Genomic DNA, 24,306 nt, shown 5'->3' with positions numbered 1-24,306 from the left:
TTAGCATCACTTCCTGCTTTCAAGATAAGTGTTTTTCTGCATGTCTGTGGTCATGCAGCAGTTTATTTGTGCCACTTCTTGATCCCACAGGTTTTTAGTTGGAAGTTAACTCATCGTTATTTTTGCTGCATTGCCAACACCAACCTCTCTCAGGGTTAGAACAGTTCCTGTTCCTGGCTCTGCTTCTGCAGAAATGATGCAGGCTCATTTGAGCTTACAGGGTTTACAGATTACATCAATTTACAGATGAAACTGGGCCTTAAACATCTGGTTTGCAGGATGAAAACGACAGATTTTGTGACGTGAAACTAAAGATTTGATTAAATTGGCTTGGTTAGTGATTCACATTTACATTACTACTATAAATATTCTAAAACGATTTTAGAGTTCAGCAAACTACCTGACGTTGTGAATGAATGTGGTGGGAAACATGTCGCTTTCCCATCATTCGACATGTTGTCTTCGAGGTGTTTTCAGTCAAGGTTTAAGAGACTAAAATATTTTCTTTCATCTCCAGTTCAGACAGTGTTCAAATTTTCTGGAATCAGTGTCATTCGACACCATGTGGTCACATACAAATAAACGTTGCTTTGCTTTTGTGAAATATTCTTCATAGCCTAACCTTGACGTGATGGTGCAGTAAAAACTAAAAGTATGAAGCTATTTCTGTCGTGCTGTCTGATCATTTCCTTTGTCCCACGCAACACTTACCTCATCTTTACTGCCAATGATAAGATCGTAACCTATGACAAAATAACATTAAACAGAAAAGTTAGTGTGAGGAAACTTTAGGTATTATGTGACAGAAATTTAAGCGACCAACAGAAGAGCCAGCGTGACAAAAGGAAGCTAACTGCAGATCTGAAACCAACATAATGAACTTACTGCTACTACTCATCCTCTCACTGACGACAGGTAAAAACATTACTAACACATACTTACAGATATCTCACACTAAGCAACACTACATATACATATGTGACACAGATGTCTGATTATCTATAGTGTTAACTGTATGAGAAGGGGTCCTACCTACTAAACACAGAAAATTCAATAACAGGACATAACAGGATACTAACATTTCTCTTTGATCTGCAGGTTGTGGTGCCGATGGTGATGATGAAGATGAAGTGAAGGCATGCAAACAAGGATGGGTTCAATTCATCTGCAAATATCCTGGAGCAAATAAAAAATATGACCACGTCAATGTAGTTTTTCCCAATAGAACAAGCTTACGAAGCTCTCTGAAGGATGTTTGGGAAGATAAAGGCAGATTTTCTCTGTACCATGATATAAAACATAAAACTCTGATGGTGGGCATCAGAGATCTTAAACAAGCAGACTTTGGGATATACAGATGTGAATTTGATCAAGGCTCAAACAGATCTCCTGTCATAAAGGAATTGGAATCTGGTAAGAAATGTGATTATTATTGTTGTTGTTGATGTTATTAGTACAACACAAGAAATTAATAACTAAAATCAGATTTCCTCACCTGTATTTTGGTATTATATAGTTTGTTTCTATCACACAACATAAATCATAGTTTGGAAATGTAAAGATTTATTACAGATTACAGGTTAAACGCATGTTTACATTACTTTGTTTGTTTTTTAATCTCAGAAGTTACTTTACATGTCAGACTTTTGAAAGGAAATTTCACAGTTTGCTCGTGTCTTCATCTGTTTCACACCTTTGTCAGCACACGAGGAAGTTAAAAATGTTAAAGTAGTGTGTGACAAACGCTCTGGTGACAAAGTACAAGTTACATGTTGTGATATAATGAATGACATTCAAATACTTTATTGTCCTTGTTTGGGGGGTTTTGTCTTTATTTTTATACAGAAAACTGCCAGCAGCCATTTACTCAAACTGTGACCAGAGCAGCTAACATCAAGTGTGATTATCCAGATGTTTATTTCAAGTACGGGGTCCAGTTTTTCTGCAGAGGGGAGAATTTCACCTGTAACGATATTTTGTCAACAAAAGGTCAGAGGTTAAACGGGAAATTCAGACTCACAAACACCAACAGAGGCTTCAACGTGTCCATCAGTGGTGTTTCCTCACAGGACGCTGGTGTCTACTGGTGTGGAGTGGGATCAAAGGATGGAAGCTACAGAGTTTCAGTCAGACAAATAAAACTGGAGGTTGAAGGTGCTGTAGGTTTATTATTAATCATGTATCATATATTTAAGTCCATATATCAAACCAATTAAAAAGTCCAGGAAACATTTTTTCAGGATCTAAGAGTCAAAACATTCTGGTGTGTTTCTGTGAAGGACCAGTGTTACTTTTGCTACCTGATGCATGTTTGATGTATGTCTTAATCTTTTGTTGGACAAATACAGTTAAATATAATTCTCACTGTTTGTTTATAGAGCCATCAACAGCATCACCAACTTTCACACAGTCAGCTGTTGTTCCTCACGAGAGCTCTGGTAAGAATCTGTGTTTGTCCACAAAGGGAGTGATGACTTTGAAGTCTCTAACATGGTCATGCGGGCCCTGTGTGAGAGCACTTTGGGGAGACATATGTCCAGCAGAGGAAGTCTGTAGTCAGAGAAACCCACACTGGGCACGTGGTCATGAAATGTAGCAGCCTATACCACAGGCTGACATTTTAGTCCTCCAGTCAGATACTGCTGCTGCAAAGTGGTCTGCTATATTTATTTAAGGGTTTAGGCATGCCTAGATTTAGGAGAGCATATGCCCACACTCTAGGTGTAGACTGCCCTACTCGGGCCCAGATATGGCCCAAATTACACACAAGTGCTGGGACCCACAGTGCAGGTCACACATGTGTCTCTTGGTGCATTACCACCAGTGAATGGTATGGAGCGAGGACCACAATGCTGCTCTAAGGGTTTCACCAAATTCAACTGGTGTATTTATCTAAATTATATCTATGATGGGTCAGTGTTACTTTTGCTACCTGATGTATATTTGATGTATGTCTTAATCTTTTGTTGGACAAATACATTTAATTATAATTCTCACTTTTTTTTTACAGAGCCATCAACAGCATCACCAACTTTCACACAGTCAGCTGTTGTTCCTCACGTGAGCTCTGGTAAGAATCTGTGTTTGTCCACAAAGGGTGTGACCACTTTGAAGCCTCTAAGCCAGCAGACATGGTCCTGTGGGTCTGATGTAAGAGTATGTCCAGCAGAGGTAGTCTGTAGTCAGAGAAGCCCACACTGGACTATGTCACAATGAAATGCAGCAGCGTATACCATTGGCTGCACATTTTAGTCCTTCAATTAAATATCGTTGCTGAAAAGTTCAAGGTGGTCTGGTACATTTATTTAAAATGGCCATAATCTCTCCTTTGTTTAGGCATCCCTGCATTTAGGAAGGCATATACCCACACTCTAGATGTAGACTGCTCCACTTAGGCCCAGATATGCCCCAAATCACACACAAGTACTGGGACTGGGCACATGTGTGACCACAGTGCAGGTCACACATGAGCCTCATGGTACCTTACCACCAGTGAATGGCATGGAGCGTGAGCTGAATTTAGATTAATTACAGCTCGATTCCTAAAAATGTTGTTTTGATTGAGCATCAAAGGGCTGTACAGCGGTTCCTCGTTTATCGCGGGAGTTCTAAAAATAACCCAGGACAGGTTAAATCCAGAAAGTAGCCAACTTCATTTTTTACAATTAATATAGATGTTTTAAGGCTGTAAAACCCCTCACGACACACTTTATACACTTTTCTATGACAGGCGTGAACATTTTCACACTTTTCTGTCTTGTTTAAACTCTCAAAGTTCAAACCTTAGTAGAAAAATAAGTCCAGTATTATAGAACGAAACCAAAGATCAAACCCTGTGTTCAGGTCCAGAACATGGGAACAGAGCAGCTGCCAGAGAATTCAGCATTAATGAATCAATGGTACAGATGTAGAGGAAGCAAGAAGAATGAGTTGAGTAAAGTTTGATTTATCTGACTGTTTTGTTTCGCTTAATGTGCCTTATAATCCGGTGCACCTAATGGTCTGAAAAATACGGTAATTTCTACTTTCCTTTAGCACGTCCAGAAGTCAGACTTTTTGTCTGATAGTTATCATCTTCCTCTGCTTTCAGCAGACAAAACGGTGCGAAAAGTTTCATCGACATTGTTGTGTTTGTTGGGGAGAAAACTTACAAACATACAGCACTGTACTTCAGAGTCACACTGCTAGCGATGGAAGAATTATGTAAATTTGACAAGCTGAACGCATTTTGTACTGAACAGGAGACACAGCACGGAGGAGATGCAGAACACAACGTGTTGTAAAAAAACAACAACAACAACCCATGCAAAATTGCACAAGAAAATCCGCAAAACAGCGAGGCCTCAAAAAGTGAACCGCTTTATAGTGAAGGACCACTGTATTGCCCAAAAATATGTTTAACAAAGTGAATATGAACTTAGTTGAACTCTAAACTGAGCTGATTCAATCTCACATAGAAAACTGAGTTTTAAGTTCCAGAACATTACAATTACAATGACTTTAATGTCTGTGTTGTTAATTAACACTTGGGAATCTACCAGGGATCAGTCCATTGTTTAGTCCACCTCAGCAGGTTAGCACAGAAAGAACTGGTGCAGATGCAAAAAGAGGTCATGCAAAGTCCACACAGAAAGATGGTCCAGTCCTGCTGTGAGACAACAGTGCCAGCTACTGCATCGAGTTTTTGAATTTTAAACATTATAAAGTGTCGCCTGAAATTAGAGCAAATGCAATAAGACAGTTGATTTATGAGATTAGCTAGACTCAGTAAGACTGTTTTGGTGATTGGTTGCGGAAAAGATGTTGACATTTTTATTTTATTTTGTTTCAACATGTGAACATATTATAAAAGTAAATGCTGAGTTTGAATCAGTAACTCTCTAAAGACAATTAAAAACTATATTTAGTCCCGTTAAGAATCTTAAAGTGATTTCAGACTCATCTTCACATAGTTTGAAACATGATGCCAGCTGGAACAGACATTTTTCCATCGGTGTCTAAAGTTTACACCCTTTTGTTTATTTTGCAGGTGTCTTCGAGCTGCTCATTACTGTAATGAAGTGTATAACTGTGCTGGTGCTTCTGGGAGTTTCAATCCTTATCTTCAAACGTGAGAATGTTCATTAATCTCTGTCAAATTGTAATTGTGTGACAGCAATAATGTGTGTGATGGTTATTATGTGTTGTTGAGCTAGAAATTCAGTAGTAAAAGTTTTAGGTAAAAATGTTTTACCTTATTTGCAGTTTTAAGTCCAATTTGTCTGAATAGCATTTATTATTAGGATTATGAATCAACTATTTCAACAACATTTTTCGTTCTCTTGTTGAAGGACTGTGTGTCCAAGGAGATACAGGAGCGCCTCCAGCAGCCAGAAGATGCAGCAAACTCAATTTGTGTCACTCCCAGCATTCCCACAGGTGTTGCTGCCTCACCACATTATGCTAGCATCAACTTTCAAAGCTGCTCTGGTAGTGAGCACTGAAACCCGGCTCCTCTGCCTGTAAATATATATTACAATCTTAAATTAAGCAAATTTCCAACCAACCAACTGTCTCTCAACCATCCAGACCAACAGAGCAGAAACACCACTCAGCAGTCAATGAGCCTGAGCAATAATAGACATAAGGACTGCTCTGCCACTTAGTCATTTTTGAGGTTATTTAATGTAAACAAATGTTGTACTCATTAATATCCATAGATTAACATGTAATTACAAACAAATCTGGGCAGTTTATAATGTGCCAGCTGGTTAACTGCTGCTGAATATAAGCAAAGATGATGGCAAAGCGATACTCGCCATGGAAGGATTTCTTGCTCCTGATAACGCTCCAGTGCTCTGCAGAAAAACCCCGCTCAAAAGCCTTACACACCTTGGCTAACTCCTTAACTCCAACATCCCTGCTCTCCTCCCTCTGGTGTTCATTGACCTGTCGCTCATTCAGTCTTAACTTAAATCCGACCTCGCATTTTAAAGAGCTGTACAAATTATTCGGACTAGTGTGTACCACCTCCAGGAGCACCGAAATTAGACTTTAAAGTCCACGATTTATAAGTTCATCCACCAGGATTAATGTAATTGGGCCTCCACTGAATCTTTCTTACTTTGAATTGTTGTTTGGCAGGAGACTGTGTGTTGGACCTACTTAAGGAAAACTTAGAGTAAGACCCAAGCTCAAGGAAAAGTTGCTTGGCCTGAATACTTTGCCCGAGGCCAGGAATTTCAGCAGCTTATGTTCAACCTGCAGAACTGTGCAGGTGGACAGAGGGAGGGACAGTATCTGGAGTGGGCAGTTAAATGGTAATGATAAATGGTCTGGTTCTTATATAGCACCTACTCTTTCTGAATACTCAAAGCGTTTTCTGTCTAACATTCATATACAATCATCATCTAAGTGTACGTTTGTGTCACAGAGGCCGAGATTTGCTACAAAAAATATTTTATAATAATGCATGTTTTAAATGGTCATGAAAGCCATTGTTCATATTTACATTTCATGTTGTGTTTTCCTTTTTCTTTGCTTCTGTGTATTGTGCTGGGTTTAATGTCACATCCTACTTTCTTATGTAGCCTAAATGTGAAGTTGCTTTAAAAAGAAAAAACAGGAATACATCATGTAGTTCACGTGCCTGTGTATTGTCACCACTGCTGTTGCCATGTTCCACAGTAATTAGAAAAACTCGTAGCTTCCTGCCGTTACCACTGATCAGCATTTAAGATCTGTGCAGGGCAGCTGAAACCCATTCAGTAATTATGCTGTCACCAGAGTTACTGAACTTCATTTTGGGGGGTGGTAATATTGGATGATGAATTAAGATGGAAATGTCATATTGAACATGTTAGAAAAAAGATGGTTAAAAATATTTATATTTCGAGTAATGTCAGAGATACTAGATTATAAGGCAATGCGTATTTTATATTTCTCACTAATTTCCCCCAATCTCAATTATTGTGTTGAAGTGTGGGGGAATACATATATAAGTAATATAAAACCTTTATACTTGTTTCAGAAGAAAGCGGTACGAATGGTTCATAATGTTAAATACAGAGATCATACAAATGAACTGTTTATAAAATTGAAATTGCTGAAATTAGAAGATTTGGTGAAATTACAGACATTATTAATTATGTTCAAGGCAAATAATAATACATTACCTCTTAAGTTACAAAGTTTGTTTGTATTGTGTTTAGGAAGTGGGGACAGTGAAGGAAGTTTTATTTTAAGCATTAGTCTACCAGGAACACAAATCACAGCAGCAGTCACCTCAAGGCACTTTATATTGCACAGTAGATACAATATTGTATTGTACAATAGTCCTTCTATTATTGTACAATTATAGATACAGAGAAAAACCCAACAATCATGTGACCCCCTATGAGCAAGCACTTTGGCGACAGTGGGAAGGAAAAACTCCCTTTTAACTCATTCACTGCCAGCCATTTTCAAATCAGGCAACTCCCCACTGCCAGGCTTTTTGAGCATTTTTACTCATTTTTGAAGAGCCACAGAAAACTGTGTGTTATGATCATATAAACGCTGAACCTACCAAAATGAAGAACAGACTCTCTTCTTTCATCCAAAAAAAAAGCTTGTTTCTACCATTTTCCATTCTTTAGTAATCAGCTGTAGAAGAGAGGTGGGTTCCACCAAAAATGCCTGTTTTGACCAAAAAAAGGGAGAAAACGAGCTTTTTGTGAAAAATACATTTCAAGCAGAAAAGTGCCTTTGACACTAATATTTCTTGCTTTGTGACACCTCTAACATATAAAATAGTTTTTCACTTCTATAAAACAGAAATAACACTGAGAAAGGTTATGTTTTATCAAAACAATTTATTTACAAATATATGAAAAAATAAAATTCACTGACAAGCTGCCCGAGGTTGTATTCTGGCCCCTCCCATTGAAAAACTTAATTGACGTCTATAGACGTCAATGGCAGTCAACGTAAGTTTTTCAATTGACGTCTATAGTGAATGAGTTAACAGGAAGAAACCTCCAGCAGAACCAGGCTCAGGGAGGGGCGGGGCCATCTGCTATGACCAGTTGGGGTGAGAGAAGGAAAACAGGATAAAGACATGCTGTGGAAGAGAGACAGAGATTAATAACTCTTGGTGGCGCTGTCACTTGTTGTTTGCTCGCTCTGCGGTAGAGTATCACTTCCTGTTCCTGCTCAAACACAGTGGTGTTTCTGAGTAGCTTATTTGCTTAGCAATTTAATTAACAACTTTTAAATACATTCTTTTTCATAGTATAATCTTCACGTGCTTCATCCGAAGCACACTTTCTGTGTACTCACTACCTAATTTATAGCCAAAGTATTCACTCACTTTCTCTGTACTGTTTCGCTAGCTTAGCCTAGCTCGTAGCCAACTCGTTAGCACCATGGCTACTTCACCTGTCCTTTCTGCACTTTCCTGCTCATTGTGTCAGATGTTTAGTTACTCCTCGGCCTCCTTTAGCAATAATGATATCTGTAACAAATGTAGCATATTTGCAGCTCTGGAGGCCAGGATTACTGAATTGGAGACTCGGCTTCGCACTCTTCATTCACCCATAGCTAGCCAGGCCCCTGTAGCTGGTGCAGCCGAAGATAGCATAGGCCCCGCTAGCTGTTCCCCGGCAGACGCCAAGCAGCTGGGGAAAGAGGGTGGGTGACGGTGAGGAGGAAGCATAGTCCTAAACAGAAGCCCCAGGTACACCACCAACCCGTTCATGTGTCTAACCGTTTTTCCCCACTCGGCGACACACCCGCCGGGGGTCAAACTCTGGTAATTGGTGATTCTGTTCTCAGACATGTGAAGCTAGAGACACCAGCAACCATAGTCAATTGTCTTCCAGGGGCCAGAGCAGGCGACATTGAAGGAAATTTAAAACTGCTGGCTAAGGGTAAACGTAAATTCAGTAAAATCATAATTCACGTCGGCAGTAATGACACCCGGTTACGCCAATCGGAGGTCACTAAAATCAATATTGAATCGGTGTGCAACTTTGCCAAAACAATGTTGGACTCTGTAGTTTTCTCTGGTCCCCTCCCCAATCAGACCAGGAGTGACATGTTAGACGGATATTCTTCTTAAATTGCTGGCTGTGTGAGTGGTGTCCCAGAAACGATGTGGGCTTCATAGATAATTGGCAAACCTTCTGGAGGGAACCTGGTCTTGTTAGGAGAGACGGCATCCATCCCACTTTGGATGGAGCAGCTCTCATTTCTAGAAAAATGGACAAATTTATTAAACCCCCCAAAATATGACTATCCAGAGTTGGGACCAGGAAGCAGAGTTGCAGTCTTACACGCCTCTCTGCAGCATCTCTCCTCCTGCTACCCCCCCAAAAACCCATCTCCATAGATACTGTGTCAGCTCCCAAACAGACAAAAAACAAACTAAAAACCAGCAACAAACAACTTAAACATAAACAATTACAAAGAAAGAACAATACAGTATCCACATCTGAACCAAAGAATAAAAAAACAGTTAAATGTGGATTATTAAATATTAGGTCTCTCTCCTCCAAGTCTCTGTTAGTACATGACTTAATAATTGATCAACAAATCGATTTACTCTGCCTTACAGAAACCTGGTTGCAGCAGGATGATTATGTTAGTTTAAATGAATCAACACCCCCGAGTCATTCTAACTACCAGAAACCTCGAAGCACAGGCCGAGGGGGCGGTGTGGCAGCAATTTTTCACACCAGCCTATTAATTAATGAAAGACCAAGACAGACTTTTAATTCACTTGAAAGCCTGAAAGCTTAGCCTCAGAAACCAGTCTTACTTGTTATCATCTATCGTCCACCTGGGCCTTACACAGAGTTTCTGTCTGATGTCTCAGACTTTATATCTGATTTAGTTCTGAGCTCAGATAAAATAATTATTGTGGGTGATTTTAACGTCCATGTAGATGCTAAAAATGACAGCCTCAACATGGCCTTTAATCTGTTATTAGACTCAATTGGTTCCTCTCAAAATGTAAAAGAACCCACCCACCACTTTAATCACACTCTAGATCTTGTTTTAACATATGGCATAGAAACTGAACATTTAACAGTGTTTCCTGAAAACCCTCTCCTGTCTGATCATTTCCTGATAACATTTACATTTACAATAATTGATTACACAGCGGTGGAGAGTAGACTTTATCACAGTAGATGTCTTTCTGAAAGCGCTGTAAGTAAGTTTAAGAATATAATCCACCCACTGTTATCATCTTCAATGCCCTGTACCAACACAGAGCAGAGCAGCTATCTGAACGCTACCCCAACAGAGGTCGATTATCTTGTTAATAATTTCACCTCCTCACTACGTACGACTCTGGATACTGTAGCTCCTGTGAAAACTAAGGTCTCTAATCAGAAGTACATGACTCTGTGGTATAATTCTGAAACACGTACCCTAAAGCAGATGATCGTAATCTGGAGAGGAAATGGCGTGTCACAAATTTAGAGGATCATCATTTAGCCTGGAGAAATAGTTTGCTGCTTTATAAGAAAGCCCTCCGCAAAGCCAGAACATCTTACTATTCATCACTGATTGAAGAAAATAAGAACCACCCCAGGTTTCTCTTCAGCACTGTAGCCAGGCTGACAAAAAGTCAGAGCTCTTTTGAGCCAACCATCCCTTTAACGTTAACTAGTAATGACTTCATGAACTTCTTCGGTTTCTAACAAATGGTCAGCAGCCAGCTGGAGCTTAAGCAATCATAACACACAGTGGCGGTCCTAGCCTGTTTGGCTCCCTGGATTGTACATTAACATAAAACTGTTGTCGGAACCACACACACACATGAAGTACATATGTGTATGCATTGTATGCAAACGGCTACCAAACAGCCATCATAATACATCATAGAATGAGAACAGGACAAATCAACAATTGACAAGGACTAATTAATATTAAAATCATAATGTTTGGAGTTTAGTCTGTTACTGTTGCTATATTTACCATTTCTTCTTGGCGCAACTGTAACGCACATTATTTAGGGATTAATATTAAAGTATTCTGATTCTGATTGTTTCAGGATGAGCTGCCATTATCCATTGACACATCTGCTTGCATCTTTTGCTCGTTTCTCCTCCTCTTCTTTTCTCTTTTTTCTAAACTGAGCACCTGATGACTTTGAACTTGTCTTGTCCATCTTCCATTGGTTTTAATTTCGCACTCCAGTATGAACACAAGTCCCCCAACTCCAGTTTCACCACAACATAACCTAATAGACCTACTGTCATGGACCCGGGCCATGTGGGCCCGGTATTCTCGGTTTTTGTATGTTTTGTATTTCATCCCCTAGTCATGCCTTGGTTCCTAGGTTCTTCTGTTAAGATGTTCCTTATTTGGTTACCTCCTGTGTGCCCCTGTGTAACTGTGAGCCCTCGTGTTTTATTCCATGTCTTCCTCAGCCCGTTATGTCTGTGTTTTTCCCCGTGCTCTCTCTCCTCCTGTTTGAACCTCTGTACTTCCTGTTTGACTCTGCCTGTCTCCCGTCAGTGTTATGTTCACCCCGCCCTGTCTCGTTATGGTTATCTGTGTCAGCTGTGTTCCCCGTGTGTTCCCACTTTCCTCGTTAACCCTCTGTGTATTTCTGTCTGCGTCTCCCTCTGTTCGGCGTCGCGTTCTCCCTCATGTTGTGTGGATCTTCCTGTGTCTACCTGCGAGTGTTAGTTTACTTTTCCCCAGTTTAGTTTTGTATTTCCTGTGTTCTGCCGTGCCAGCATTAAAGCTGTGTTTCTCGAGTTCATCCCCGTGTCTGTGAGTTATGCATTTGGGTCCTCCTCCTGCTTGCCACACAGCGATCCATGACACCTACAGCTTAGTTCACAGATTCACTTTGTCTAAGGTGTATTTCTGGGAGTTCACACAACCCAGGATTCAAATCATGAATACATAATGGGCTTGGATTTACATCATTATAAATGAAATTTGCTCTATTTGGAAGCAGCCGCCCCCCCTCCCCTGTGTGAGACTTTAAATCATCAAACTGTAAATTATAAATTTTAAATTGTTATTGATGCCTTTACCCCGAGTCCTAAAGTGTATATTTATTTTCTTACGCTTCTTATATTTATTGTTTGTTTACTTGCACTGCTGTAACTGGAGCCTCGTCGTCTCGTCTCTCTATATACTGGATTGTATGTAGCAGAGATGACAATAAAGTTTACTGTGACTTCAGCAGCGAGCACGCGCACCGAGGGCTCTTGCGCTCACTTTTCGCGTGTAGAATTTCGAGAAAACATCGGTGCAAATTATAAGTCTGTATCATGATGTCTGGTGTTTTCGTGTTTGTTGGTTTGTTTTTATTTTGTTTTATTTTGCAAGTTGGTTATTAGATGCTGCCCCCGCCGCCCCGCCCTCTCCTCTCTGTGCAGCAAGCCGCAGGCGCACCTCACAAACGGAGGGCGCCCTTACTCCCAGCAAATGGGCGACAGAAAACCGATCGGTGCCTATGCCATTCCCAATATGCGCTGGCTGATGTTGGAGCAGCATAAGTACGAGCAATTTTTTATTTTGCCGATGACCATGATGCCGCCCCCCGCCACGATGCCGCCCCGGGCAACCGCCCGTGTCGCCCGTATCAAAAACCGCTACTGATAACACAGAAGAACAAATGAACACCACCACCCTGAGGTGTGGAGCAGTGAAAGAAATGCACAAAATTATAACCTGGGTCATAAAACTGTCTTGCAAATCCAAACTGGGAGCTGGTTCCAAAGAAGAGGGGCTTTTTGTGCTCCTGCCTTACTTCTGCCTTCTGTCTTTAGAATTATTCACCACATGTAAATCATTGGGGAAAATATGCTTCACTGTGGGAGAGTGGTTAGAGTTTTGCAAAAAGATTCAATAATATTTGCAAATTGTGTCTAACTATTGGAAAACTATTGCATGTCAAGAGTGGTTCTGTTTCACAGACCACTTATTTCCTGTTTGGTGCTAAAAGATGTAATGTATAAGAGGAGGAGTGTATGCTTAGAAAGTGCAAAGGGGAAGTACAGACAGAAAGTCAGAAGACTAAATTTTGACCAACAGACCGGAGAGACAAACTAACTGCAGATAAATAAGCCTTCAAACCCAAACCAACACGATGAAGTTACTGCTAATGCTCATCCTCCTACTTATATCAGGTGAGGAGATCAGAATACATATGATGCAATAATAATAACTATGTTGTAAATTGTTATGTTATGCATTTTTAATCTCTTTTGCATCATTGCCTCGAACAATTACCATTAATATACGATCCTCCTTCTGTGGAATTTGCCTGCAGGCCAAGCCTCTTCTGCTTCGACTCTGTTTTTATCTTTAGTCTTTACTCTCAGAGCTTTAAACACCACAAGACTGCAGCAGAAACTGATGAAATACTCGAGTATAATCAATCAGATTCTCCAGTTTCGTAATGATTGAGTTTTGATATTGATAAATATTTTAATTCACGCAGCAGCTTTCTGTTCTGGATTTAAATGCACTAAGTTTATTACTATAATTTAGAAGCTATTTTCAGTTCTTTTAAATTATAGTAACAAACCAAAGTAACCAAATTGTTACTTTAAGCTGTTAAACAGCTTTGTGTCACTGCTTGTCTTGATTGCCAATGTAGGGTCAATAATTCTAAATAAAGAAAGATACTTTGGGTGTGATCAACTCGCGTAACAGTGCACGGCCCAGAACTCACGCAACTCATATGACCAGAAATAGAAGAAACGTTTAGTATTTATATTCTGGATTTTTTTTTGTTACATTTATATAAAAAAAGATGATTGATGATGATGATGTCTTTAAGATGATTGCATCAACCCCTGTGATTATCTTACAATGACTGACATGATGTGAGTGTTTGTCTTTAGATTGTGAGTCAGAAACGAAGAGATTCACATCAGAATGGACCGAATTCACCTGCAACTGTCAAAAAACACCTGGAAAATGTCAAATGGTCCATGTAGCTGATCGTAGCTCAAAAACTGAAAAAAAGACTCTCAGAGTAATCCTCAAACAAGATGAGAACAAGGACCCCAAAAAGAATGATGACAAAAAAAAACTGCAATTTAAACTTGGTAAGAGACTCGCTTTAAAATTCAAGTGTTTTTATTTGTTGTTTGTTTGTTTTTACTGTATAAAACAATATTTTTATAAGAACCATCAACAATGAAAAAGACAAACAAAAAAGCTTCCAATAGTAAAAATTTTATCTGCCAATTCAAGAAATTACACTTATTATTAATGCACTATTTATTTTTTTAGAGACATTTTATTTACTTACTCATTTCCTACAACCATTTTGTTAGAATTGTTTACGTTTTTCTTTGTTGTTTTCTTTGCAGAAGAAAATGGCTGTCCAAAGCAATTCAATCAAACTGCATACAAAACAGCTAAAACCACCATCAGATGCGATCATCCTGAAAATAAATCTGAGTTGTGGTTTTTCTGCAAAGAGAAATCTTCTGTCTGTAACAACATTTTATCAGACAGAATATCCTTTCACACAAACACATACAGTGTCTCCATCAGTAATGTGTCCAGTGAGGACAAGGGTGCCTACTGGTGTGGAGTAAAGTTCACTGAGAACAATCATCATGTCGCACTAACAAAAGTAAAATTGAAAGTCGAAGGTGAGTAAATTCACATGTTCAGCCCCAGGTCTAAATTTTAGGAAATGGCACAACTAAAATACTGTCTGCTGGCAAATTCTTTCTTTAGAGATTAAAAATTTCAAAAGAAGCCCAGTTGTTGGACAGAACTTCACTTACTGGTGTAAATACAACCAGACTGTCTCCTCAACAACAAAGTTCATCTGTAAGGGAGAAGATCCATCCATATGTCAAGCTCTCATAAACACCAGCCAGCCTGGTATGAACAACAGGTTTTTCATGACTGATAACATAAAAGAGAAAAACATCACGATAACAGTGAGAGAAGTAACATCAGCAGACAGCGGGACGTACTGGTGTGGAGCGGAAACAAAACAACAACGCAGCAACAAGTTCTTCAACAGACTGTCCCTGACAGGTGAGACGTGCTGTTTTATTCTGTGGCTGTCATCTGACCCGTGGTCATTAAGCACAAGACAGACATATGTTTTTTTTTACCTATTTTATTATACATTATTCATAATAACTAGAAATAAACTGTATGAACCCTTAAACTGCTTACTTACACAAACATAGTAACATACAAAAGTTTTATATGACAGGAAGCTGTTTGAGCTTTAAGATAGGAAAATAATAATAATAACTGTTTTTTACTCTCAGCAACAAAGCACAACGTTTTAAAAAATTACCAAGATGAATTTTTAAAAAGCTGTGACATTTAAGCAAGAGTGTCAATTTATTAACAAAACCATCCCACCAGAGATCACAACACAAGAAGAAATCAAAATAACAAACACAAGAAAAAACACTTTTAATTTGCAAACTTCAACAGATATTTTTTATTTTTTGCTTTCAGTACAACCAGCACCACCTTCATCCGCTACCCCTTTAACTACAACAACCACCACAACTGCTGAGAGTCATGGTGTGACAGTAGAGCTGGAGACAGATGGTAAGTCTGAAGATGTCCACGTTGTTTAGTTTTACCTTTTAACATCTGTAAAACTCATTTATTTCCTCAGGACATAAAGTTATGATACATGTGCGTGTTTTACATTTAATTTATGAATTCTATCATATGTAACATGAACCAAAGGCTCTGCTGCGAGTCGTTGTGAGATGTGTGATACACCCTGAAAATTCTGCTGTTCATAAGAAATGGGGAAGTTTCAAGATGGTCACACGTATAAAACATTCACATTGTTTTTATACTATTTTCTTTCAATTGTTCAACAAAGACAGTTTGAGACGTTTATGATGGAAATGTTTATTCTGGTTTTGTGTTGCAGTCATCTTTGGGATTACCACTGCTGTGATCATTGGCGTGGCTGTGTTTCTGATCGGTTTCTTCCTTATTTACAAACGTGAGAACATGCATTATTGCACATCATGAAACACAACTATATACAGGCTATTTTTACCCACATAAACACACCCATGTACTTCTCTATTTGTAATGTCTACTGCTAAAATTTCAAGTTAATAATAGTTTGAAAATTTCTATTTAAATCACACTGAACAAAACCAAATTACTAGAAAATACTCAACATGTGATTTTGCTTGTTCCCTAATTTTTCTTACTTGTTTCTGCCAGGAGTTTCATGTACAAAAAACAAAGGAATTAGTGCATCGCTGCAGCACGTCAAAGAGGTTAGTGTGAAAATGTCTTTAATATAACTGGTGCACAGAGTCTGACCCAGCAATCATGGATAATTGAACAGAGCTGCACACACGCAGATGTCGGCTTACAAAAGTGTTCTAGTCAGGCGTCTCTTGTAAAGCTTCAAATGTTTTTCACATTATTGCAAGAAAGAAAAAAATGCTTTAATACATCTGAATGACAATTAAATTAATAACAGCAACTCAACACATCACAACTGAACTTCTTTGAGAATAATTTCAGAAAATATTTAAACTACAGTTTGAATTTGCTAAATGACATAATAATTTTTAATATAGATATATATATATATATATATATATATATAAAATTATTATGTAATAAGAACCATCAGCTGGATAGCGTAGTGGTTAAGCTACACGCCTTTGGAACAGAGGATCGCAAGTTCGATTCCTGCCTGGGGCGTCTGTATCCAGTAAGGGTCCTAAGGCTAGACCCCCTATGCTAAGCAAGCCTACCGCAGACATGAGCGAGACAGATAAATATGAAGGCATGCCGGCTCGGACGTCGCCCGGATCAACAAGGTCCGCGTCAGGTGTTGAGGAACCAGGGCACCCTGACGAAAAGTGGGCTACTGGAACAAGAAGGCATCGGTGGGCAAGGGACGAAAACAGGGCGTTGTTGGAATGCTACTACGCAAGTAACCCCGGCGGAAGGGGCTACATGAATAGGATGAGGGACCTATGGATTCTTCGATACCCAACATCCACAATGACGGCGAAACAACTAGTAGCTCAGTGTTCCAACATTTGAAAGAAGGGACTGCTCTCACAGCTAGAGATTGACGAGGTACAACACAAATGCTACGGCAAGGAGGAGTCAGGACGCCAGGTCAGGGGGGAGATACAGTGGGGCAAAAAAGTATTTAGTCAGCCACCGATTGTGCAAGTTCCCCCACCTAAAATGATGACAGAAGTCAGTAATTTGCACCAGAGGTACACTTCAACTGTGAGAGACAGAATGTGAAAAAAAAAATCCATGAATCCACATGGTAGGATTTGTAAAGAATTTATTCGTAAATCAGGGTGGAAAATAAGTATTTGGTCAATAACAAAAATACAACTCAATACTTTGTAACATAACCTTTGTTGGCAATAACAGAGGTCAAACGTTTACTATAGGTCTTTACCAGGTTTGCACACACAGTAGCTGGTATTTTGGCCCATTCCTCCATGCAGATCTTCTCGAGAGCAGTGATGTTTTGGGGCTGTCGCCGAGCAACACGGACTTTCAACTCCCGCCACAGATTTTCTATGGGGTTGAGGTCTGGAGACTGGCTAGGCCACTCCAGGACTTTCAAATGCTTCTTACGGAGCCACTCCTTTGTTGCCCGGGCGGTGTGTTTTGGATCATTGTCATGTTGGAAGACCCAGCCTCGTTTCATCTTCAAAGTTCTCACTGATGGAAGGAGGTTTTGGCTCAAAATCTCACGATACATGGCCCCATTCATTCTGTCCTTAACACGGATCAGTCGTCCTGTCCCCTTGGCAGAAAAACAGCCCCATAGCATGATGTTTCCACCCCCATGCTTCACAGTAGGTATGGTGTTCTTGGGATGCAACTCAGTATTCTTCGTCCTCCAAACACGACGAGTTGAGTTTATACCAAAAAGTTCTACTTTGGTTTCATCTGACCACATGACATTCTCCCAATCCTCTGCTGTATCATCCATGTGCTCTCTGGCAAACTTCAGACGGGCCTGGACATGCACTGGCTTCAGCAGCGGAACACGTCTGGCACTGCGGGATTTGATTCCCTGCCGTTGTAGTGTGTTACTGATGGTGACCTTTGTTACTTTGGTCCCAGCTCTCTGCAGGTCATTCACCAGGTCCCCCCGTGTGGTTCTGGGATCTTTGCTCACCGTTCTCATGATCATTTTGACCCCACGGGATGAGATCTTGCGTGGAGCCCCAGATCGAGGGAGATTATCAGTGGTCTTGTATGTCTTCCATTTTCTGATGATTGCTCCCACAGTTGATTTTTTCACACCAAGCTGCTTGCCTATTGTAGATTCACTCTTCCCAGTCTGGTGCAGGTCTACAATACTTTTCCTGGTGTCCTTCAAAAGCTCTTTGGTCTTGGCCATGGCGGAGTTTGGAGTCTGACTGTTTGAGGCTGTGGACAGGTGTCTTTTATACAGATGATGAGTTCAAACAGGTGCCATTCATACAGGTAACGAGTGGGGGACAGAAAAGCTTCTTACAGAAGACGTTACAGGTCTGTGAGAGCCAGAGATTTTCCTTGTTTGAGGTGACCAAATACTTATTTTCCACCCTAATTTACGAATAAATTCTTTACAAATCCTACCATGTGGATTCATGGATTTTTTTTTCACATTCTGTCTCTCACAGTTGAAGTGTACCTCTGGTGCAAATTACTGACCTCTGTCATCATTTTAAGTGGGGGAACTTGCACAATCGGTGGCTGACTAAATACTTTTTTGCCCCACTGTATCATCACCCCCACCCGAGATTGGGTACATAGCCCCAAGTGCGATAGGAGAAGGATCGTTGAGTGCGAGAGGAACTGACCTGGATCCCCCGTAGCCGGTTACCAAGATTACGTGAAGTACCCTCAGAAGGTCTGCTAGATGATGTTAATGCAGCACTACGGGCAATACCTACAACCACGATTACCGACACTAACAAGCTGATCTACAATACGGCAGCAGTGATCAGTGAGATGCTTGGCTACAAGTTGAACAGCCACAAGGGGCAGTACCCTCCATGGAGAAGGAGGCTAGAGGGCAAGATCAAAGTAGCACGGAGGGAGGTTAGCCAACTAACAGAGTTGCAGAAAGGTGCGACAAATAAGGTGCCTAAGAAATACAGCAAGCTGTCCATACCTGAGGCCTTGGAAACTGCCAAGCAAAGACTCACAGCCTTGGCCAGCCGCTTGAGGAGGTACACCAGAGAGATAGAAGGCAGGAGAATAAACCAGCTGTTCTCCACAGAACCAGCAAAGGTGTACTCTCAGTGGCAAGGGAACAATAAGAGAACAGCACCACCAAGGCTGGAGACGGAGCAATACTGGAAGAGCATATGGGAGAAGGATGCAACCCATAACGGCAATGCTCAGTGGCTAGTGGATCTGAGGGCAGACCACAGCGACCTCCCTGAACAGGGTCCAGTAACCATCACAGTGGCAGATATCCAAGAAAGGGTCTCCAGTATGAAGAGTTGGACAGCACCAGGGCCCGACATGGTTCACGCCTACTGGCTGAAGAAGCTGACTGCACTCCACGAGCGTCTGGCAGCACAAATGAACCAGCTGCTAGTTAACGAGAGACACCCGGAATGGCTAACTGAAGGCCGGACGGTCCTGATCCCCAAGGACCCCAAGAAGGGACCGGTCCCCTCCAACTACCGACCAATAACCTGCCTCAGTACTACATGGAAGCTCCTGTCAGGCATCATATCGGCTAAGATGAACAGGCACATGGGTCAATACATGAGCGGGACACAGAAAGGAATTGGCAAGAATACCAGAGGTGCAAAACACCAGCTACTGGTAGACAGAACAATCAGCCGAGACTGCAAGACCAGACTGACCAACCTGTGCACTGCCTGGATTGATTACAAGAAGGCCTATGACTCAATGCCCCACAGCTGGATACTGGAATGCCTAGAATTGTACAAGATCAATGGGACCCTAAGAGCCTTCATCAGGAACTCAATGGGGATGTGGCGTACAACACTAGAGGCCAACTCCAAGCCCATAGCACAAGTTACCATCAAGTGCGGGATCTACCAAGGAGATGCTCTGTCCCCACTGCTGTTCTGCATAGGCCTGAACCCCCTCAGTGAGATCATTAACAAGACTGGCTACGGATACCGACTACGGAACGGAGCAGTTGTCAGCCACCTCCTGTACATGGATGACATCAAGCTGTATGCCAAGAGTGAACGAGACATCGATTCACTGATCCACACTACCAGGCTATACAGCAATGACATTGGAATGTCGTTCGGACTGGAGAAGTGTAGTCGGATGGTAACAAAGAGAGGGAAGGTAGTCAGAACTGAGGGGATTGAACTACCAGAAGGCAACATTGCAGACATAGAGGACAGTTACAAGTACCTGGGGATCCCGCAGGCAAATGGGAACCATGAAGAGGCCGCTAGAAAGGCTGCAACCACCAAGTACCTGCAGAGGGTCAGGCAAGTCCTGAGGAGTCAGCTGAATGGTAAGAACAAGATCCGGGCCATCAACACATACGCCCTGCCCGTGATCAGGTACCCTGCTGGGGTAATAGGCTGGCCAAAGGAGGAGATAGAAGCCACTGACATAAAGACAAGAAAGCTCCTGACCATGCATGGAGGGTTTCACCCCAAGTCCAGCACCCTGAGGCTGTACGCTAAGCGGAAGGAAGGGGGCCGGGGACTGGTGAGTGTCAGCACCACAGTCCAGGATGAGACAAGGAACATCCAAGAATACATTGGGAAGATGGCCCCAACTGACCGAGTGCTCAGTGAATACCTCAGGCAGCAGAAACCCAAGAAAGAGGAGGGAGACGAGGAACCATCATGGAAGGACAGGCCCCTGCAAGGTATGTACCACCGGCAGATAGAGGAGGTGGCTGATATCCAGAAATCCTACCAGTGGCTGGACAAAGCTGGACTGAAAGACAGCACAGAGGCACTAATCATGGCAGCACAAGAACAAGCTCTGAGTACAAGATCCATAGAGGCTGGGGTCTATCACACCAGGCAAGACCCCAGGTGCAGGCTGTGTAAAGATGCCCCAGAGACAATCCAGCACATAACAGCAGGGTGCAAGATGCTAGCAGGCAAGGCATACATGGAACGCCATAACCAAGTGGCCGGCATAGTGTACAGGAACATCTGTGCCGAGTATAACCTAGAAGTCCCGAGGTCAAAATGGGAGATGCCCCCGAGGGTGGTGGAGAATGACCGAGCTAAGATCCTGTGGGACTTCCAGATACAGACGGACAAAATGGTGGTGGCTAACCAACCGGACATAGTGGTGGTAGACAAACAGAAGAAGACGGCCGTAGTGATCGATGTAGCGGTTCCGAATGACAGCAATATCAGGAAGAAGGAACACGAGAAGCTGGAGAAATACCAAGGGCTCAGAGAAGAGCTCGAGAGGATGTGGAGGGTGAAGGTAACGGTGGTCCCCGTGGTAATCGGAGCACTAGGTGCGGTGACTCCCAAGCTAGGCGAGTGGCTCCAGCAGATCCCGGGAATAACATCGGAGGTCTCTGTCCAGAAGAGCGCAGTCCTGGGAACAGCTAAGATACTGCGCAGGACCCTCAAGCTCCCAGGCCTCTGGTAGAGGACCCGAGCTTGAAGGATAAAAACCGCCCGCAGGGGCGTGGTGGGTGTTTTATATATATATATATATATATATATATTAAAAATTATTATTACATAATAATTTTATATATATGTATATATATATATATATATATATATATATATATATATATATATATATATATATATATATATTAAAAATTATTATTACATAATAATTTTATATATATATATATATATATATATATATATATATATATATATATATATATATATAAAAAATTATTATGTAATAATAATATTATGTCATTTAGCAATAGCAATAATATTATGTCATTTAGCAAATTCAAACTGTAGTTTAAATATTTTCTTTTCCTCCTCAGCTCGCTGGGAATGTCGGGTCTGTCCGTCGGCAGCTGTTAGCGCTGCGGGACGCAGCGCTAACAGCTGATCCTTACTGTAAACAAAGGATCCCTGCTCTGGGTCCCCAGACACGCGTGAAAAAAGTAGAAATAAACTAAGAAAAACGACCAGAACTAGCACAAAACGGTAGAACATGGTTGCAGAGTCTAATTACTGATACGTTAGTTATAAAAAATTACGAGAAGAAAAGATAAGAAAGAAAGAAACTCAGAATGAGCAGAGCTGCTGTAACAGGCTGCCGCACACGGGGGGCGCCGGAAGCTAGGTTTTATATATATATATATATATATTAAATATATATATATATATATATATATATATATATATATAGAACTGATGACTTTTTATCTTATTAGCCATTCTGAGTATAATTTGCATGTATATTGTTAATTTTTCGGATGCTATGTGTTGTTTTTTAACTTAATTTTTCATCGCATTCAATTGCAGGACTCTGCCTATGAGGAAATCCAGGAGCGCCTCCAGACGCCAGGAAATGCAGTGGATTCGATTTATGTCACTGCCGGCATGCACACAGATGTCACCTCAGTACATTACTCTACCATCAACTTTCAGAGCCACTCTCGGGAAGCTGGTGGTGAGGAAGTGAATCCCAGCACGTCTGCCTGTGAATATTCTACTGTGGATTTCAGAAAACGTCCAGATAACTCAACCATCACTCAAGCATCCAGACCAGCAGAGGAGAATCTCTACTCAGCAGTCAATGAGCTAGAGCAAATACGAAAATAAGATCAGCTCTGTCAGGAATTTCTAGATGATTTCAGCATTATACATCCAACTTGTAGAATTAGTTTTAGTGAAAATGTGTTAATGTGATGTTATGATTAAATAACGTTAAATATGACTCAGGGGTTCAGCAACTTGTCTTAGGATGTTGAAAATTTGGTTCAGAATGAAGAGTTAGTAAAACAAACTGTAAAACTATGTAGCTGCAAAAACCGCGTATAACCACGAGGAGAGAGAGGTTTTGACTGACTGCTATAGATAGATAGATAGATAGATAGATAGATAGATAGATAGTAGGGGTGCAACAATACACAAAATTCACGGTTCGGTTCGATACTTTGGTGTCACGGTTCGATATTTTTTTGATACAAAAAAATGTTCATGACTTTTTAATTATTATTTTGTTTAGTCAGTCTAGACTCAATGCTTGAGGTAGTTAAGCTGAGTGATAATGTTGTGTGTGTGTGTGTGTGTGTGTGTGTGTGTGTGTGTGTGTGTGTGTGTGTGTGTGTGTGTGTGTGTGCGCGCGCGTGTGTGTGTTTATCAGTCCAGTCCCTTTTTGTTGAGGAGACGGATGGCTTGTGGAAAAAAGCTGTTGCACAGTCTGGATGTGTGTGCCCGAATGCTTCGGTACCTTTTTCCAGATTTTTAGGTTTTGTATTGTTGATTGTAATTTATGCTTAGAAATATTTAACCATATATGCTTAGAGGTGTATAATCAATTGTGTAGTGATAGGATGTGTGATCTTTAGCAGGCTGCAAAGGCTTGGTGTGTATTCCACACTGGAATGCACACCTACATCCTGGGAGCATGGGAAGAGGTCGTACCTTGTTTTATTGTTTTATGGTAGGATTAACGTAGTTGAGTCTAAGTGCCTTTTACATATAGATGAACTGTTGGATTTTCCAGACCAGCAGGTTAAGGGAAGTTGTTTATGGGGTCACACTCTGACCCCACGCACACACACACACACACACACACACACACACACACAGTATTCTTTGTTCACATGTATACCTATGTAAGATGTTATATGTTAATGACCCTATGCATGTTCATGTAACCACAATAAAAGGAGTGCTATGGGGAACCTGGCTGAGAGTCTGACGGAGGTCAAGTGGTGGGACGACTCTCCCTCATGCATGAGTAACAAGAAGAACTTTGCCTACTTGGTGTTCAATGCTTTTGCTGTGTTTTTTAATTGTCTCGTTCCAGCGGTGGGCCTGTGCTAGACGGACCCAACACAGATGGTAGGAGTGTGAAGAGTGTGTGAGAGGGGTGTGTCCGATCAGCCACAATGCTGGTGGCTTTGCGAATACAGCGTGTAGTGTAGATGTCCTCAATAGAGGGGAGAGAGACCCCGATGATCTTCTCTACTGTTCCCACTATCCGCTGTAGGGTCTTGCGGCACAGTTCCCAAACCAGACATTGATACAGCCACTCAGGATACTCTCGATAGTTCCTCTATAGAAGGTTGTCAGGATTGGTGGTGGAAGCTGGGCCCTTCTCAGTCCTCTCAGAAAGAAGAGACGCTGTTGGGCTTTCTTGTGCAGGGAGCTGGTGTTGAGGGACCAGCTGAGGTCCTTCTCCAGGTGGACA

At 41.2% G+C, this 24,306-nt stretch overlaps 2 protein-coding genes across 2 annotated transcripts; both read left to right on the top strand.

Moving 5' to 3' along the window:
- The first annotated feature begins 875 nt into the window (after positions 1 to 875).
- Positions 876 to 5,483, top strand: LOC146575063 (polymeric immunoglobulin receptor-like). Its single transcript, XM_085275680.1, has 4 exons — positions 876 to 915; positions 1,099 to 1,413; positions 1,846 to 2,159; positions 5,331 to 5,483. Exons 1-4 carry the CDS (start codon positions 876 to 878, stop codon positions 5,481 to 5,483), a joined length of 822 nt encoding a protein of 273 aa, XP_085131806.1.
- A 7,500-nt stretch (positions 5,484 to 12,983) lies between these two features.
- On the top strand, positions 12,984 to 23,827 carry LOC146575062 (uncharacterized). Its single transcript, XM_085275648.1, has 8 exons — positions 12,984 to 13,118; positions 13,839 to 14,045; positions 14,313 to 14,600; positions 14,689 to 14,997; positions 15,436 to 15,531; positions 15,869 to 15,943; positions 16,174 to 16,229; positions 22,410 to 23,827. The coding sequence occupies exons 1-8, from the start codon at positions 13,079 to 13,081 to the stop codon at positions 22,707 to 22,709; spliced, it is 1,371 nt and encodes a 456-aa protein (XP_085131774.1). The 5' UTR covers positions 12,984 to 13,078; the 3' UTR covers positions 22,710 to 23,827.
- The last annotated feature ends 479 nt before the right edge of the window (positions 23,828 to 24,306 follow it).

The sequence above is a fragment of the Mchenga conophoros genome, linkage group LG5, assembly GCF_057382185.1.
Source record: "Mchenga conophoros isolate Kocher_MC1m ecotype Shallow Benthic linkage group LG5, M_conophoros_male_GT1.1, whole genome shotgun sequence".
In the NCBI taxonomy this organism is placed as follows: Eukaryota; Metazoa; Chordata; class Actinopteri; order Cichliformes; family Cichlidae; genus Mchenga; species Mchenga conophoros.
The sequence above is the reverse complement of the archived record's forward strand: the minus strand, read 5'-3'. Positions and strand labels throughout refer to the sequence as shown.

Coding starts and splice junctions, on each gene's coding strand:
- LOC146575063 (XM_085275680.1), top strand. CDS start 876: ATGAACTTACTGCTACTACTCATCCTCTCACTGACGACAG. Junction 916..1,098: donor CATCCTCTCACTGACGACAG/GTAAAAACATTA, acceptor TTTGATCTGCAG/GTTGTGGTGCCGATGGTGAT. Junction 1,414..1,845: donor CATAAAGGAATTGGAATCTG/GTAAGAAATGTG, acceptor ATTTTTATACAG/AAAACTGCCAGCAGCCATTT.
- LOC146575062 (XM_085275648.1), top strand. CDS start 13,079: ATGAAGTTACTGCTAATGCTCATCCTCCTACTTATATCAG. Junction 14,046..14,312: donor AAAACTGCAATTTAAACTTG/GTAAGAGACTCG, acceptor TTTTCTTTGCAG/AAGAAAATGGCTGTCCAAAG. Junction 14,601..14,688: donor AGTAAAATTGAAAGTCGAAG/GTGAGTAAATTC, acceptor TTCTTTCTTTAG/AGATTAAAAATTTCAAAAGA.